Raw genomic sequence first — 19,118 nt, 5'->3', positions numbered from 1 at the left:
AAAAGTCAATTTTACTCTGTCAGGAAAACAATTCAAAAGTATTGATCAAATTCTCTCAAAAATTAAAAAAATACACTTGTGCTAACTGATTAGCATGTGGCAAATCATTATTAAACTAAACAGAATCAACACTAAATTGACTTTATTTATATAGTGACACTATTTTCTGTAGAAATGCTTTATAGTCTGAGCAAAAAAAAAATATTGGTGTTGAATTTTCACTCTGAAATTGCTAGTAAATTTCACAGTTCATTAAAAAGAAACAGCAAGTAACATTGGATTAAAGTAGAAAGAGAAATGTTCTTGTGAAATTTACTCCAACAGTGTTTGTTACTTACAACTTTAAAAAAATATATTTTTTTTTAACTGTAATTCTGAGTTCACTTCATAACTAATTAACTATATAACATTTACTCTTTACTGAACTAAATTGAACTCAACAGAACTGAATAATAAATCTAAAGGTTTATATGGTAAAGATCTATTCAAATCAGCTTGTAAACTAAAATATACATAAACTAGTACTAAACCAAGAAAATAACAGTATTATTAATATTTCAAAATCCTTCAATAATGCAACTGTATTCATTTCCTTCTTGAAAAATGTTGCAATATTAACAATGTTACTTTCTTGTTTTATTACTGTGAAGCTGCTTTGAATCGATCTGTACTTTATAAACATTTACTTAACCAATGTATAGGAGCATGTAATGCACATTTAAATAACACAAGCACTTATTTCATATGGCAACAACACTGTTGTGTGAGGCTACAATTAGCACTGACTCACACACACTTAGCAGCTCTACATTGAGAACTAGCGGGGAAGGAAAGGCCAGCAAAGACGCACAGGAAGTGCCCCGCTGGGCTCCGCCCCCTCAGCAGTCTCCATCTGTACACACAGCACCTGGATTAACGAGTCTCTCTTTTGTCATGCCAACTGTCTTTGTGGGACCCACCCACGACTAACCGCGCCCAGCAGTCCGAATGTGCTGACATGTGCAAAACTAATGCACAACCTTATCCTCAACACTAACATTAGTGATCAAGTCTGGGAATTTCTCATTATACACAAAACTCACACTATATATCATTAAATAAAAAATCTGAAACATTGTAAACTAGTGCCACCTGTGGTAAACTCATCACAAGTATACACTGCATTGCTATACTGTTGCTAAACAAAATAAAATGATATCAAAAATAAATATTGCATGAAAAACAACTAACTGAAATAAATACGCTTACGCTGAAGTACTAAAATTACTGAAACAAAACAGAAATAATATATTAAAGCCAAATAAAGGCATTTAAAAAAAAATAATGAAAAAAAAGCTCAAAACAAAACTAAAACTGAAATAAAATATAACAATAAAAGCTCACTTAAAACTTAATTAATTTATGCTGAAAAATGCAAGAAAGAACATCTAATGTAACTAACTGAAATAAAATCAGATTTAAGTGTACACTATGCTAAAATGACAAAAATGTTACTCAAATAAAACTAAATTAGATTCAAGTTTTTTTATTCGTCACATACACAATTATATAAATTAAAGCTAAATAGAAACATTTAAAGAGAAACAAATCTTATAAAAATGACAAGCACAATAAAGCTACATAAAATTAAAACTGCAAGCTGTTAAAATATTAATCATATGTAACACTATATAAATAGACTATAATAGTATATAAATAATACTGAAATAACACTGGTTCTGGATGGCTATTAGGTGGTTGTTAGGGTGTTTTAGGTGGTTGCTAGGTGGTTCAAATAAAAACCGGAGTGAAAGACAGATGAGGAACACTTACGCTCCAGTCCACTGTGCTGCGAAGCTCCTTGGCCGGTCCATTGCTCAGGGCAGGGAATGGACTGTGGGCAGGACCCAAATGCTGGAGGCCTGACCGGGAGATGGCTTTCCTGCAAAGCAAAATGACCACAAATAGCTTTAGCCCAAGAGTAAACCCATTCAAGAGAAAATAATGAGACCTTGCTGAACTGAAGGTTTTGACATCTGGGCTGAAGCTCCTTGCTGTTGCACATAAAAGGTCATCGTGGAGCTAAAGCGGGGACACACTGAAAACACACACACAACAGGAGACGGCCGTCTACCTTGTGCCAGTATCAAAATGATCCAGACCAATCTGTTAACCAGTCTGCTTGGCCAGGAAGTTCCCATAATTCCCTGCATGCAAAGAGAGCTTCTGCCTCATATGGTATGAAATAAGCAAAGAATGTTCTTAGACACAATGTGTGTGTGTGTGCTTGTGTCCCACCAAGGGACTTGCACTTGATCACTTCTTCGGTCAGTCATTCTTCCATAGAATTAGCCATCATCCCAAGCCAGAATCACAATTAGATCTACTCAAACTTATATTTACAAGAGTAAAAAAAAATAACTGGCTTAAATAGCAAAATATGTTTCAGGAGATTTATAACATACTATGGCCAAAACATTTCTCAAGTACATTAACACCTGCATTTGTTACTGTTATATATCAAAGTGAACATGTAGCATGCAGGTTTCATATCTCCAGCTGTCTTATTTGCAAGTTGTGCATATTACACTGTGTAACTAAACTCGCTGCATCTCCAAGCTCCTTCCTCAAAAACTGCTGCCACCTGATCTTCCTCCAAAGAGCTCAGTATTTAACATAGTAAACATACAGCGCCATATGGTCATCCCTTTTGAAGCAAAGATTGAAAGTGACCACACTCATGACACAAGCAGTGGAGGCAGGGGGTGAAAAGAACAACAAATGAGGATATGGTGGGCCGTATACCTGACACCCTGCTGAAAGTTTCAAATCCTTGTCTAAAATTAAATCGCAAGAGTCCAGTTACGAGCTCTTTTGTGAGGGAGCCAGGGTCACGAGATCACCTTTACCCTCCGAGCTAAAAATAGAGCCACTGGTGGATGACATGTGCGTTGGAAATATGCCACCGTGATGAAATGTGGGGAAGGCCAAGAACATGACAACAAATACATAAACCAGGTTCTCTTTAACATATCAAATTGCTTCTAGATACCATTTGCCAAAATGGAGATGAAACAAGACATCTAACATGTCTTTTCTAGGGTTTCAGAACAGATCTCAACAATGACCTTCTCTTAAAACAAAGTTGACACTTGAATAAAACATAAATGTGAGTCTCCTTAGCAATGAAAGAGTGATTTGTGAGCAACAAAAAGTGAAAATTGATGACATATGCATCGGAAAAAAGCCATTCATGACAAAATGCTGTGATGGAAACATGCAACACGAGGAGCTGAGTAAGAAAGCCTTCGTTAGAAAACATCCTGAATACTAAATCATTAGTGTCACATGTCTCAGTGGATTAGACTGCACTAAAATGATCAAATCCACAGACAGATATAGAGACATCGGAAGAGGTTGAGACCTCCATGTCCTCTTTCCCATTGCAGTCAGGTAAATGAGTAACGCATTTCTGTTTAATATTATTCCAAGGCATTAAGCAAATCAATCAACGATGTCCACTGTTTAAGGACACCATACATTAGCGTGTATAATCAGTCCTGGGTAAACACAGTGTCATTTCACAGAGAGCAGAACATTTCACTAGAAAGTAATCAACTGAGTGCACACCGTGCAGGCAGAATGGAACACAATTTGAGATAAAGGATACGCCACACACCATCCAGAGCCAGTGGAAACAGACAGGAAGAGCAATCAGCGAGACTGCTATAATGGAATTAGTTCTACTAAATCCAGCTTTGACAGAGGTCTGGCTTCATTGAGAGATTGCAGAAGGATAATGTGCATGTGTGTGACATGTATCATCGGCCAGTATTAATTTGCAGTGCGAGTTCCTGTTTATCCAAGTAGCAGACATGAAAAGATGGACAGAGAGTTTACATGTGCGAATGCAGGGGATGTGTGTTCAATCTCCCTCCCACAACACCCTGCGGTAATATCATCCCTCCTGGGTAGTCATGGCAACAGTCCAACACACGCCACCGTTGGTGTATTTAAGTCTTAAAACTTGTTGTCAGCATCATAACCTCTGTCCCCACTCCCATTGTCTCAGCCAATTACGTTTTGTAGTTGTGTGTGGGATGAAAACTTCGTCCACGCTTTAAGTCAGGTGTCAACCCACATACACAGCTAAGATATCATCTCCCAAACCTCCCACTCTCGATTTTAGTAAGAATAGTAGTAAAAGAGTGAAGTTCTGCTTGGAGTTCGGCTGCTTAAGAGACATGTAGCAACACCTGGTCAAACTATTTTGTAAAGAGACCACAAAACTGTCACTAACCTGTAGCCAAAAAGCCTGTGGTACCAGGTCACCTTCCGCTTCCGCCCTTTCCCGCAAACTTGCTTCTCCTCTACGGTCTTCTGGGCCTTGATCATCCTTCCATTTCTCCTTCTCAGCCTGTATCCTCTTTTCCTAAACTCCGGGTTGCTTCCTACCTCTTCCCCAGCAACATCCAAAGCTAAGCAAGTAGACGGCTCACTTCCACCGCTGCAAGGTAGGCTGACATTACTGTTACACATGGCTGCCTGCTAGAGCCAAAGCATGCCTAACACACCTAATCACGCAACCTCCCACTGCCCATGTAGCACTGAGATAATCCGCCGTTTGATAGATGAGACCTGATGGGGGATACCTGAGAACCCGGAGGCATGTATAGGTGTCAGATCCTGTCCTGTCACCAGAGACAAGAATCTCCCACAATCATCATTGCCGTCGTTACCTCCAGAGAACCAAACCACAAGGTCAGCCTCACGTCTACCACTTCAAGCTATTTTAAGGTCCATTATGTAACTCAAGTTGACCTTCTGCAAGACAATCTATGGGCAACCTGTTACAAAGGGACACTTTATCCAGAGTAGTTGACTGGCTCTCTGCTCTGCCCAGACTGATTGAGTCGCAATATAGTGACTCTACAGGATGTGACTTAATTCGAGGGCCTCACATGCTGATGATGCAAGGCTTCTTGTGAATAGTCTGATTATGTAAAATCAAATATTCATGGATCTGTGTTCTTCAGTTCGTGCCTGGCAGGTGACATACTCCAGCAAGTTCTTTCTTGATTTGACTGGTGATTATGAAAGAGTGAAAATGAGGCTGAAAGGGAATGCTCCTTCTATGTCTTGACACAAGTGAGGTCAACCAAGTAATGTGAAGACAATGAATGATCTGGGCACTATCTGTTGGAATTTGCTGGCAAGATGAGTCTCTGATCTTGTCACTCTTACTTTTTACTTTATTTCTTTTTTCTCAACTTCTGCTTTGCTCAATCCCTCCTTGTAGCTCTCTAACTGGGTCAGTGTGCTTGCTGTGATTCTTCCAGCCCGTGGGCCCCTGGTGAACATGCACTTGAAGGACAGCTTCTCAGAGCCTTACCATTACCGACTTCCTCAAGGCTACTGGCGCTCCACAGCACAATCCTTCTTCCTCTCCTCTTTCTCATCAGAGTATAAAGTCCTTGACATGGACCTTTTTCTCATGCCCCCCTCTCACTCCAGAGATTAAGATCTAAGGCTCAGTACTTGGGGGGTGATTAAACACTAGCGAGAGACAGATGTGCTCAAGGTAAAAAGCAACAAAATCAATGCGTACACAGAGCTCCCACGAGACCCCAAGCTTAAGAGGAATCTCAGGCAGATCGGTGATTAGCACTAATTCAATCTTTGTGCTTTTATCTGAAGCCAGCAGCGACCTGATAACAATGTGAAGAACAGAACAACACCAGAGTATGTCATGAGGCAATACAGAGCGTTCTAGATAAGAACATCACATCACAAAACACATTAACAGTACTTAATTTTTAGCACACGTCTTGTTATCCGTTTATTGAATTATGATACACCAGTGTCTCACGAGTCTTATGTGACAGATTTAGGAGTCGGACATACATTACATATCCCCAGAGGGATTCCTAATGTTTTTGTGGCTAACTTGTTTCTTGGTGGGTCCAAGAAACCCTCTGGTTACAGCACCCAGGAGTCCCACCAAGTGGAAAATAGTAACCAGAAGGTTGGAGATTGATCCCAACAAGAAACAAATTATCGCCATTGTGCTCTTGAGGGTTTTGTCCTTGAAACAGTCTGGTGCTAGTCACATTGAACAAAAGCATCTATTAATTCAGAGTATCCAAGACTTTTTTGATCCAAGACCCTGCAAGCTACTTTGAATGCTTTGGGTGTTTACCCTGTCCCAAAGCATGGATGTCATTTCTAAACGATAGCTAATGTTTCCTGTATAAATGTGGTCAGAGTATTAGACACTCAGTTTATACGTGTCGGGGCTGAATTCCCTCAGGTTCCCTTTTTGTATGTGTGTGTCCATGATGTTGTTGTTGTTGTGACTATGTGTTCATGTGTGTGCCAGATGGAAACACATTTCGCTCATTTGCCCTGAGCTCTGTCACTGCAGCCTGACGCACACCCACTGACAATGGCAGGAAAGCTACGCACAAACACACACATACGCAAACTCAGCACATACATCACACTTGTGACCGGATCATGGGGAAGAAATGGAAGTAAGAGGTAGGTGGAAACATCCGTGGGCAGATCCAGTTATATATGGGGGTATCTTCAACTATGGATACATTTGGCATGGTGGACCAAAAGTGAGAAAATAAACTCTGTGAGCACACACCCGGAGCAGTGGGCAGCCATTTATGCTGCGGCGCCCGGGGAGCAGTTGGGGGTTCGATGCCTTGCTCAAGGGCACCTAAGTCGTGGTATTGAAGGTGGAGAGAGAACTGTACATGCACTCCCCCCACCCACAATTCCTGCCGGCCCAGGACTCGAACTCACAACCTTTCGATTGGGAGTCCTACTCTCTAACCATTAGGCCACGACTTCCCAGTTTTAGTACTACAGTTTAGTTTAGTTTAGTTTAGTACTAAATTTAGTTTAGTACTAAATATCCATCACCTCCTTTCAAATGGAGCGGCACTTAATAAACAGTGCTGTAGTTCGCTGACAAGCTATGCAATATCGCGTTCATAACCAAATGTGATTCATCTGCGATTATGAACGCGATATTGTGTAGCTTGTCAGCGAACTACGGCTCTGTGTAGTAAAGCTGAATAAATACGCTTTCTGAGGGTGCAAAAAAAATCTAAATACTGAGAAAAATCGCCTTTAAAATTGTCCAAATGAAGCAATGCATATTACTTATCAAAATTAAGCTTTGATATATTTACGAAAGGACATTTTAGATAAAGGAAATGTATCTATATGGAACATTATCTTTTCTTAATATCCTAATGATTTGATAACATTCCATGGTGTCTCTTGACTGACACTGCAATCATAGTACAATCGGATGGCACTGGAATCTGCCTACTTAACATGACATTTTCACACATACAGAACAAACTTGCTGCTGTCCTTCTCGGGGGATGTCACCCTCGCTCTTGAAAACCCAGATAACATCCGTGGTGGAGCTGATGATGGACGAGTTCAGCAAGCCTGATTCACTGACAGATAAATGATCATCACATCTTTGTGTTTTGGAGGCCGGTTTTGACTATGTGCTATCTGATAACAGCGTAGGAAATGCATGATACAAATCCAGACTAACAGTTCACTGGCAGCAGGTGTGTAGTTGTGCCAGTGCCACTCATGGAATGAGTAGCTTTCTAGCATTTTAAATATTTAACTGCTTTCGTTTGGCAATGCATTCATTGTGTAGTACCATATTAATTTATAGCGTTTCAATAATTGCTCAACATCCACTGAAACCAACATGCATTTAGGATATTGTGAACTTATAAGTGTGCAACAGAACTCCCCTCCTGCTGGTTCAGAGGTCAGACAGGAAGCCTGGGCTTTTTCCCGTTTCAACTTCCCAAACAACAGGGCTCAGATATTAATAGCCATCACCACCCAGCCTCACTCTGGGACGCACACTTTCCCTCCACAGTCCAGTGATGACGGTCATTCCTCACATGTCGTTCTGTCCGTCCTGTCTCTGCTCTGTCTCTGTTCCTCTCTCACACATGAGGGACAGCAGTGTTGTGTGTCTTTTCCTCATGGCGATGTGACAATCTGTTCCTCAACCCTTCTCTCGTTCCCTCTTTCCTTCCTCTAATAAAGGCTATTAATATCTAGGACATGTTTTTAAAGAACAATCCTCTTCAGTCTCTCTTTATCTTTCTCAACATTATCTCAGGTCTTCAGCCTCTCACCTTCCTCCTTAACTCTCACTTCATCTTTGTCTTTTCTTTCTCTCTTCTTCGATACCCTTCTTATTTTCCTTCTCACCAGGGTCAAACTTCAGTGTCTCCTGGCAGACCAGCTGCTGTGGGCCACGTGCACCTCGTCCTTCACCACATGACGGAGTAAAGACACTCTCCCCCTCCATCCCTCTGTCCTACATTCATCCCCCACATCTTTTCTCCTCTCGTCTGATTATCTTATGCAATTTTGCTTCTCAAGTATTTTTAAGAATGTTTGGATATTTCTACAAGAAAATAACCCTGATTAAGAGAGTGATTTTGTGCAGTGCAGTGGGTGCAGGATCCGTGGGCGGTCTGGCTTTGGCGAGTGCCGTTCACACGCCTATTACTCTATTCATTTCAGTCTCTCTTGCGTTCTGACACTTTCTCCTGTTAAAGATCCTCTTGCGTAGCAACACCACACATTTTACATCCCTCCAGCTCACTGAAAGACTCAAGACGGCAAAAAAAAAAAAGAGTGATTTCTTAAAAATAACTGAAAGCAATTCAGCCACTCAATTGACTGAATAAATAAGCATGAACTAGATCGTTTTCATTTTCTGAAGAAAATATTAAGTGGTGCCTGATTGTGCAAAACTTAGTGACACTATACTATGTGCTCTGAGTGTTCTGGTACTAAGATGCTATGTTGCTGCTAAGATGTTCTAGAATGCTGCTCAGGCATTATTAGGGTGTTCTGGGTGGTTGCTTACTGGGTCAGTCATACCAGCTCACCCACAAGTCTCTAGATATTGGCTTAGTTCCCTCCTTCAATGTAAGTCTATGGGCCTTTTTTGCTCGATTATCATCTGCCAGGCTTTTTTACAAGTATGATCCGTTATAAAAGTTCCAGAACACTCAATAAACGGCCCAACCTGAGATATCATTCCTGTTTGTAGCACAAACAGTGTACCAAATGTCTAATTCTTATGGTTATTAGTTAGTTGAAATCAAATGTGAACGACAGCATTAGCGATGCTCGTCTTAAATACAAACAGCTTCTGCTGATAAATGGTTTTATTATCTTTTAAAGCATAGCATCTTACATCAAAGAAAATCCTTGTGGGTAAACAGTAAGGATGGCAGCTCTTTATTAACGCTGTAAATAACAGTGATTTCTCCTCTGAAGCTCGCATTCAATGCAGAAACAATAATACTGCGTTATGTGCACAGTTTGCTCTTGCATGTAAAATTTATTCAATTACTTTGCAGTGCAACTGAAACAGCTGTGACACATTTCCCGGTGTATAAGGGAGAGGTCCAGACCCCATGCAGTTTCTGTGTCCTTCCCTTGACTGTCTGTGACCTGACAAACACACACACACACACACACACACACACAGTCTGTCATTTGGCCAACAACAATCACAGGAAACCAAGTCAGGTCGGCCCCTCAGAGTTTAGTAAGAACAACAACATCACATATAGTATGGCTAAAACATAGCAAAAAAAATTTTTTTTAACAAAATTTAATGCACATCTTTTCATTTCTGTTGCTCAAACTGTACTTAGTTCTGTCAATACCTGGCCATGGGTTTGATTCCTCGGTAATCCACAAGCATATGAATGCAATGCAAGTCACTTTGGATAAAAGCATCAACCAAATGCATAAATGTAAATGTATCTTCTTAATAATAATGAATTTGCTCCGAAATCACCATTATTACATCTGAAAGCCACTGTAGCTAATTCGATTCAAAATGTTTAATGCAAGATCTAAAATACTGCATATAAAAATATAAAGATACTTTTATTATATTTTAAATATTAATATGGAAATGAATCAAACATTCAAACTCCATTTTAAGTTTCCAAGACACTGTTGCAAAAAAAAGCACAGAGATATGCATCATAATCGTCATTGTAAATATAATATATCACCCAGTCCTAATACATAATGCATATATATTTTTCTGCTGGAGGAGGTGTTTGAACGCCCTGCACTGCATGCAATGTTCTCTCAAGTTATAGATATACACTAACGTGACAATCGGGCGTCGTGCGCGCTCAGGGGCTCCGCGAGTGGGAGCATGTGGGATCGGACTGTATAATTACATATAACTGTGACGGTGATGCTTTTGTGTAAGTGTGTGTGTGTGTGAGATTGAGAGCATCATTGGGAGAGTATGTGGGAGTGATGGATCCCACTCCTGCCTGTATATAAACCTCCTCTCGCTCTTTCTTCTCTCTGTTCTCCTTCTCTGGCTGCTGAAACCTTCATAATTAACCTCTGTATTTGGTGCAGGGTGAGGGGGAGGCATCGGAAACACGCATCTCTCCCCTATCTGACCCAGCCATCTGCTGAAAATAGCCCTGCCATCATAAGCAAAGCTCTGAGATGGACTTGGGCGGACCGCACACCTACACGAGTTATTAGAAATTGCTCTGGCCGGAATATGAGTCCCAAGAGCCTACTTTATACTAACATCTCCAAAAGACCAGGTTTAATTACTGTAATTTTCACATGACAATTCCTACAGGTGTCTTGAGTTCAGACTTTTGACTTTCAGACCAAAGGCTGATCTACTTCGCAGATTAGTAAATGTAGGAAGTGAATGTAGATTAACAGGTAAAATGACCTTTAGGGTTAGCTTAGGGTTAGGGTTTAGCTTTGTTTATATGAAGTTTAGTGGTAGTAATTCTAAAATTAAACACTTAATATTATTTAAATATAACAAAAATATTGAAATATTGAGGTCCAGGTTGCTTAATTAAAAGCTTAACTGAAAGCAAGCATGCTATAATAAATAATAATAACAATTTTTTTTTTATAATAATAATAATAATTATTATTATTATTTTGATTTTTTTTACTTGACACTCTAAAATCCTCAAGTGTAAAACAAACACACTGGCCAAAAAAAAAAGTCAGAAAAAGTTTAATTCGTATTTCAAAATTTAATTTAAATATAAAAAAAACTTTTCAGAAAGGGTTTGTATTGTGCAAAATGTCTAACAGCTAATGATAAAACTACTGTATTAAAAAAATCTAGACAATCTAGAAAAAGGTCATTTGCCACTAGTCATTTGTGGACGATTAATCAACTCTCCTGATTCATCTCTATTCTACGACTGACTTCCAAAACCACAGGTTTTGAATTGGAAATTAACCCTTGACATCCTAAACCACATGAAATGTAAATATACATTTATTACCACTGTCAAAAACATATTCAGGGCATGAATGAAAATAAATAAATTAAATAGAATTAAAATAAAAAACTGGAGTTTAAATTTAAAAGAATGGATGGGCTGAATTTGAATTTAGATAGCGTTTTTATCATGCAAAGTGTTTAACACCTGGTCTGCACAATAATGCTAAACCTACAACTAGTGTTAAAAATATAAAAACAAGAAAAAAAAATTCTAGATAACCTGGACAAACTCAAAGGACGAGTCAGTTGTTGGCGGACTAATGTCCGTAACCACAAGTTTTGAACTGAAAATTAACCCTCGACTAATCCTAAACCACATGAAATGTAAATAAACATCTATCTTTCATGTCAAATAAACCCATCCATGACCTGCAGCTCACCGAGTTTCCTTTAGTACAATATGTAGTTGTTATCCGTGACCTGTGCCTCTCAAATACGCCATTCAATCCCTGCGCGTCCCAAAAAATCCTCTAAACACAGAGTAATGCTGACAGATGGCTCTCCTGGTAATGATCAGGTAAATGTTGTGTTGTGTGTTGAAAACAGCAGTCTGAATGCAACACTAATGTGTGTCAGGACCCTGAATCCTCCATTAGTGTGGTACAAGTGGGATGGATCTGCTCTGTTCTGCCTCTAGGAGGGCTTCAGGAACGTGAGGGGCCTCCAGGTTTTTCTTTTCCACCTGAGTTAATGGCTGCCTAATTGAATTAATCATTTGCTGAATGAGGGCTGGGCTGCTGTAACCCTGTGCTATCAGTGTATAAAGGGCTGAACCCATCAACACACACACACACACACAACCTCCCAGACCACAGCTGGAGAGAGATAGAGGCGAGCTATAATTAGTGAGTGCATTACACAGAGAAAGAGACCAGGAGAGAGACAGAAAGGGATAATGTGTGCACAGAGCGAATGCAAATGAGCTGCACATGTTTACAACCTTATCCAGACTTCAGATCTCTTCTGCATCTTTCATTTGTTGCTTCTATTAGAAGCAGAACTGCATTATGATATTTAAACTTGAGCACAAAAAAATAAGAAGGAAAGAAAACTGAATACATTAATTAATCGGATTAGCCTTTTTAATTTTATTTATTTAGTAAAAGAGGTGATTGAGAGATATTGTGAGATTGACTTTAAAATATGAGATAAAGTTGCAATTGTAAGAGGAAAGTCATAATTGTAAGGTATAAAGTTTCTTTATGAGAAATAAAGTCACAACTGTGAAAAATATAGTTGAAATTATGATACAAAGTTACATGATGATGAGTCACAAATAGCTATTACCATAATTGTTACAACATTATTATTTTTGTCAAACAGTTTTTTATATATATATTCTTAATGTTTTTATTTTTTACATAAGTCTCTTATGTTCACCAAGGCTGCATATATTTAATCAAAATACAGTAAAAATAGTAATAATGTGAATTTAATTTAAAATAACAAATTTCTACTGTAATATATATTAAACTCTAATTTATTCGTGTATTTTCTGCATCATTACTCCAGTCTTCAGTGTCATCTGATCCTTCAGAAATCATTCTGATATGCTGACTTGCTCCTCAAAAAAACATTTATTATTATTATCAGTGTTAAAAATAGTTGTGCTGCTTCATATTTTTTTGGGAACCATAAGACATTTTTTTTCAGGATTGTTTGATTAATAGAAACATCATAAATGTCTTCACTTTGACTTTAATGTGTCCTTGCTGAATAAAAGTATTAATTTATTTAAATTTAAAAAAGTAGTATATTGTTTTTTGATGTTTTATTTAATTATTCATATTGTGGTGTAAGATTTTGGTCATACCACCTACTTTATATCAAAAAGACTAAACCAGGTTAGCAAGAACCCAGTGGACATTTCCATGCACATGAAGTAACTAACAGAAGCAAACACAAGGGGATGAAATCCTCTAATATGCCATAACGATGAATGAATTAAAAACAGTTCAGCAGGTAGGATTACACACCAATTTTACTGCTCCAGCAATCCGTTGAATTACTCAGCATCAGGATTCAGATCATTAATAAAACTCAGTCCTGTCACATCATCGGCCAAAAAAGCCTCCCAGTAATCCCAGTTCAGCCTGTATATATGCAGGAGCCTGTGTACGGAGACACCATGTCCTCTCCATTTAACACATTCACCATGTTTACATTCATTATGTAGAGTTCTGGAGCTTCGCTTAAAATCAACACAAATGGGCAAAACCAGATTTGATTTCTGGTCTTAGAATATATATATATAAATATTGATTTCCCTGCTATTTTTGTGCATTCAGTCCAAGAATGATTTAACAAAAACACTACAGCTCGAACGGCGACAGAAACTACAGACCTGCATCCATGTTCAAGAGCACATTCAGGAGAGCAAAGACACAGGAAATTAACACAAACCATATTTACATTCTTAACAAATATCCTTTATGATATTGCGCACAATTCATTTGATTCAATGCAATAAACTGTTACTTTGCACATCTAAATGCAATATCCTTTTTGGCATCTAAACGCACATTTTTTTTATTTGGATCTAAATTCAATAACGTGTCTAAATCTAATTTAAAAAACTGCTTCTAAATGTAACATTATTTGTTGCATCTATATGCAATAACATTACATTTTTATGCAACATCATAAATGCAATAACATTATTTGTTGCATCTAAATTCAATATATATTTTTTTATCTTCAGGTGTAAAAATATTAACAATATAACCAATATCATCTTGTTAGGTTAGAACATTTGTCCTATATACGCTCACAAGTTTGTCACATAAGTTAAATGAGTTGCGAGTGCATTAAAAGAGACACAATTATTAACACAATGGATAAGTGATGCAACAAACCAAAGCCTGTCCATACGGCAAAATAATGCCTATGACAGTTGAAACCACATTTCATTCTCTCGTTTGATGCTCCACCAAAACACATTGACGACAGCTGCCGTAGCATGTTTTATAAAAGACCAGCGAGCCTGTTTGAGCTATCAGTGTCAGAGAGAATTAGAGCGGGCGAACAGCACACGCGGTGAGACAGTGTTAACTCCCCGCTGAAGCGGGGGAAGACGAATGAAGAGAGAGAGGAGGAGATGAAGTCTCTCACACCTCCAGTGTGCTGGTTGTCTACAGGTGCTTCTCTGCCAGAACCACAGGTGCACGACTGAGTCAAGTAGAACTACTGGAGACAGCAGAGATGGACCACTTGAAGGAAAATGAATGGAAGAACGCATACAACATTCTCAAAATAAGACTTGTAAACATGTACAGTGTTTATTTGTGGGCATTTCATGTCATTTAAATCATCATTTGGCTCTTAAATCAGTGGAAATGCAGTTCAGGCCTACTACAAAACAAAAGCCTGGGACTATATTTTTGCTTCGACCCTCAGATCAGCCAGAAGCTTCACCGAACAGAACAGCAGAGGAAAAGCCTCTAACACTCATATACCTAATAAGGAAAGGCTTCAAAAGCCCAATCCTCAGACTGATATACAAACCCCCACCGCAGAAGAAAAAAGCAAAAAGACTGGCTTTATCAGCGTTAAGCCGCCCAGTTTGTGCTCACCCATCTTCAGAAGAGATTATGACCATTTATGTAAAATCCTTATTCGCGTCAGCCATCAGGATCTACTGAGCACTCCTGGGTTTCGCAGGTAATGAGACAAGACTAGGCCTGTTTTACGCACTTATGCATACCTTTGTGCGATTAAACACATCAGCTGGACTTACAACAGGACAACTGCAGGTCTAGAAAAGGTATGTGCACATTTAGTCACTGATGGAATGACTACAGCCCACGCACAGTATTTACACACAAATTCTCTTTGCGCATCAACATTTAAAGTAGGTGTGGCGGCCATTTCACACTGGTTCATGCCAGCTAGAAATGAAAATTATAAAAATATATATATGTAACACACAGCATGCTAAACTTACTGTGAAGGGTACGTCCTAATTGGGCAAAGCGTCTACAGTCTTTAGCCAAAGGCACAAAGCAAAGAGCCAAACAGGAGGAGGACTGGCACAATCTGACAGACTAAATGCACCAGGGAACTTATTAAAGTTTCACTGATAAAACACAACACTTGTATGTGATCAAATATTAAACCCATTCCCATCTATTCTGCAGCATCACTAGGTGGCACAACGCATCACTTCCTGGTAATATGCTTCCTCGTTGTGCTGACTGAATGCTCTGGATTCAAAATGCATGAACAAACTGAAATGCATGAACAAACTTCCTCGTTGTGCTGACTGAATGCTCTGGTTTCAAAATGCATGAACAAACTTCCTCGTTGTGCTGACTGAATGCTCTGGATTCAAAATGCATGAACAAACTAACTCGATTTACACATTCCTAGTCTTGCATGTTACTGTGAAAAAAAAAATGTTTCTAATCATTCATCAAAATGTGATTTGTTAGGCTCCTAAAACATAATTTCTGTTCTGATGACACCTCTCAATTTACAGCCCCGCCCCCTCCATCCACCTGCCATATAAACCAGTAGTTCAAATCCACTCGAAACTCATTATTTTCCTCAATTAATATACATTTTCATTACATTTCAGATCATCACATTAATTCTTGCCACACGTGACCATGATTGGTCAATCTATTTAGAATCGTAAATTAATGGAGTCGCCGTCCACCATTTGCAGAAGCTCTGCAAACATGGCAACAAGTTTTTTTTTTTTGCATGCCGACTCTGATTCTGAGCAGCCCACGATAAATATGCATGTTTAACTTTTCAGCAGCCTGGCGGAGTGAAAATGTGTCAAGCATGTATAAATCTCCAGTCGAGGCTGTGATCGGGACACTTAAAAATGCATGAGTTCTTTTTTATGTTCCACTGTCTGCTGCTGCACTCCTAGAGCATCATGGAGAGAGAGAGAGGACACAAGAGCCTCTTCATAAGCCGAACATGATTCACTAGATAACAAAAAACTGATATTAGTGCTAGGCCTATATTTCAGGAGAGTATGTAAAAGAACAATGTGGCTCTGTTCCAAATTCTAGTGAGCTGCCTACCTAGTGTATTTGAGTATAATGGAAATCCTGTGCATTTCTTTTGAGGAATGTATCTTACCATCTATATAGAGCGCTCAGAATCAGTCATTTATAAGGTGTCAGTACAGTTAACAGCATGCCTATGTAGAAAGTAAAACCCAAGGCAGCTCAATTGATTTTGGAACAGTGTTCCTGATTTTGTCTTTGGCAAATTCAGAACTTCCATTTTTAGACACTTTGCTTAAAAAAGCCAAGCAAGACACTTTGATCTAAGATGCCTTGCATTTTAGGCCCCGCTGGCTTGTGTTTGTTTGTTTGTTTTACTGATGGTGTGACTGAGTTTCATGGGACTTATTGACATCTTATCTGGACTGGATATAGATCGCTCCTATGAAAGAGAGGACACCTTTGATCATTTCTTCAGAGACTGGCCTTAATTGTGAGCAGAGGATTGATCTGCTCAGAGGAGGATTGACCTTAAGACTCTGAAGGAGCAGTAAGGGTGGTAGTGACCCTCCTCCACGGACAGGAGGTCAAATTAGGGGTCTCTGAGAAGAGAGGAAAGTGACTCAAGTGACCACATGAAACCACTGTTTCAGCATGAATCTAGTGTTGTCAATATGGCTCGATCCTTCCATTGGTCTGGAATGAATGACATGATCAATGCACCCAAAAAGCAAGATTTAGATGTTTTCAACAGCTCAAGGACAGTTTTAAGATAGATGAAACATGAGGAGCATTGCTAACGCAAACTTATCAATGCAAGTAAGATGGCTTTAGTTTATACAGATGCACCAGAGATTATTCTGACATTGAAAACCATGCTGTAGTGCCGAAATGACCTTTAATATGTCAAGGCATTTCGTTTATGACCCTTACATGTGGAAAAAAAGTATCTCTACCACAGATGAAGTCAAATTCATTACAATTCAGCTATGCATCACACTATTTGTGTTATATTCAAATGCCAGTTATATAGCCAGTCTTATAGCCCAAGAGTTTCATGTGAAAGAGGAAAACCGAGTTGAATCCTGATAGCAAATCAATAGCAGGCCAATATAAAGATATCATGCATATAAAACGTTTTTTATAAACGCTTTTCTCATGATAATAAACGAAATCTCCTTTCACATGGACATCCTAGCAAGAAGTCTATTTTTTTTTTATTATTGAGTGTATTATTATTTAGGTGGGTAACAAATGGGGTTTAAATGGGGGTCACGCACACAAACAATCCATCTGACATGTCCCACCACTCCATATGGTGGAGAAATACACGCAGTGTTGCACACGAACGCGCAGGTTTGAATTAAACCGCATATTTACCGGTACGAGATCTGTTTCCTGAACGCCAGACCTTTGAGTTTCTCCTCCAGCGAGTCTTCCATGTTGGCGAAGCTGCTCATCGACGCGTCTCTCCCGCAGCCGCGTGTCTGCTCGTCCTCTGGTTCTCCACCGGCGGCTCCTCTGCTGTTGCGCTCCGCCTGAGACGCGCGTACGTCGGCCAGGGGGTCCATCACGCTCCGCTCGGCACTGAGTGGACCCCCTCCTCTCTCCTCCGGTGCTTAAAAGTCCTTCCAAAGGTGTCCTCCGGTGTCCCTTATGGGATGAATATCTATCTATCTATCTATCTATCTATCTATCTATCTATCTATCTATCTATCTATCTATCTATCTATCGATTGATTCACGATTCACTCACGCGACTCTATCCAGCGGAACTACAACAACAGCTGCATCCATCCGCGAGAACATTCCGGGATTTGCCTCCTCATCCTCCACGCGCAGCAGCATCGGGCAACGAAAGTAGGACAGAGGGTCTCCGACCGAACGCGCTCTCGTGCAAATGCGTGGTGATCTCTGACGTGTCCACCGTGACTGTGATGGAAGAGTCTCTCCGCTGAGAGAGCGCGAGCGCGACGCGACGCACGAGAAGCGGTGCTTTTTACGCGAGCTTTTAAACCGGACCTGATTGTGATTACAGACCCTTTGCTATGCCAGGAAACTCCTGAGACACAGCGAAAAAATAAAAGAAATTAATAATTTTTTTTTAAATAATAAACATAGATCATTTTGGTTTATGGCGCTTGTATTGGTCATTAGTATATGATATTATAACTCAAGAATGTAGGATTTATTAATATTATCATGTTGGCCACGCCCTCTATTTTTTGTTACGACAGAAAAGCTGCTATTATAATATTATTAATATTATTTGGACACACCCGCAGTATTTGATTTGACAGAAAAGCCTTGGATGTTAATATTGATATAATACGATCACATTAAATCATATATTTGTTATTTCAGTTCCTTTCTTTATGGATCAGAAAATAAATCGTTTTTTATTTAATTTAGTTATCACTGGTTCTATTGTCCTCAAGTGTTAACTAATATGTTCATTCTAATTTATTAAAAAAAAGGTTTAATCTTTTACCCAACTAAATTTTTTTTAGATTACTAAAAATTAGAAAAAAGAATTGCACATTGAATCTTTTATCAAACTAGAACAAATGCATTTACCAAAATATCCTGGAAATATTGTTATAATTGAAAAATCACCTCCATATGTCCACAACAGCACATTTATCTAAGGGTTAACATAATTTTTCCAAGAAGTCATGAGAGTTTAGAGACTACATGCATTTTTCTTCTAACACAATTTGGTTAATGTGATTTAAGTTATGAAGTGCATGATATGAACTCTCTTATGTGGAGAAACACCTTTCTTTTGCATACAACCTTGA

At 39.0% G+C, this 19,118-nt stretch overlaps 1 protein-coding gene across 7 annotated transcripts in view; it reads right to left on the bottom strand.

The window, feature by feature from the left end:
* Positions 1-18,336, bottom strand: part of LOC132098679 (diacylglycerol kinase iota-like) — a 42,944-nt gene extending 24,608 nt beyond the window's left edge. For 3 of the 7 annotated variants that reach the window (XM_059504792.1, XM_059504795.1, XM_059504793.1), the window contains exons 1-2: positions 4,280-4,852; positions 1,813-1,921 (exon numbers count right to left, since the gene is read on the bottom strand). In XM_059504792.1, coding sequence (XP_059360775.1) covers positions 1,813-1,921; positions 4,280-4,518 — 348 coding nt within the window. In that variant the 5' untranslated portion in view covers positions 4,519-4,852. Of the gene's footprint in view, positions 1-1,812; positions 1,922-4,279; positions 4,853-17,697 lie in introns of those variants that run through there. The other 4 variants (XM_059504796.1, XM_059504798.1, XM_059504797.1 and 1 more) reach the window with 3 other exon arrangements.
* Positions 18,337-19,118: the final 782 nt, after the last annotated feature.

Source organism: Carassius carassius, chromosome 22, assembly GCF_963082965.1.
Source record: "Carassius carassius chromosome 22, fCarCar2.1, whole genome shotgun sequence".
Classification (NCBI taxonomy): domain Eukaryota; kingdom Metazoa; phylum Chordata; class Actinopteri; order Cypriniformes; family Cyprinidae; genus Carassius; species Carassius carassius.
The sequence above is the reverse complement of the archived record's forward strand: the minus strand, read 5'-3'. Positions and strand labels throughout refer to the sequence as shown.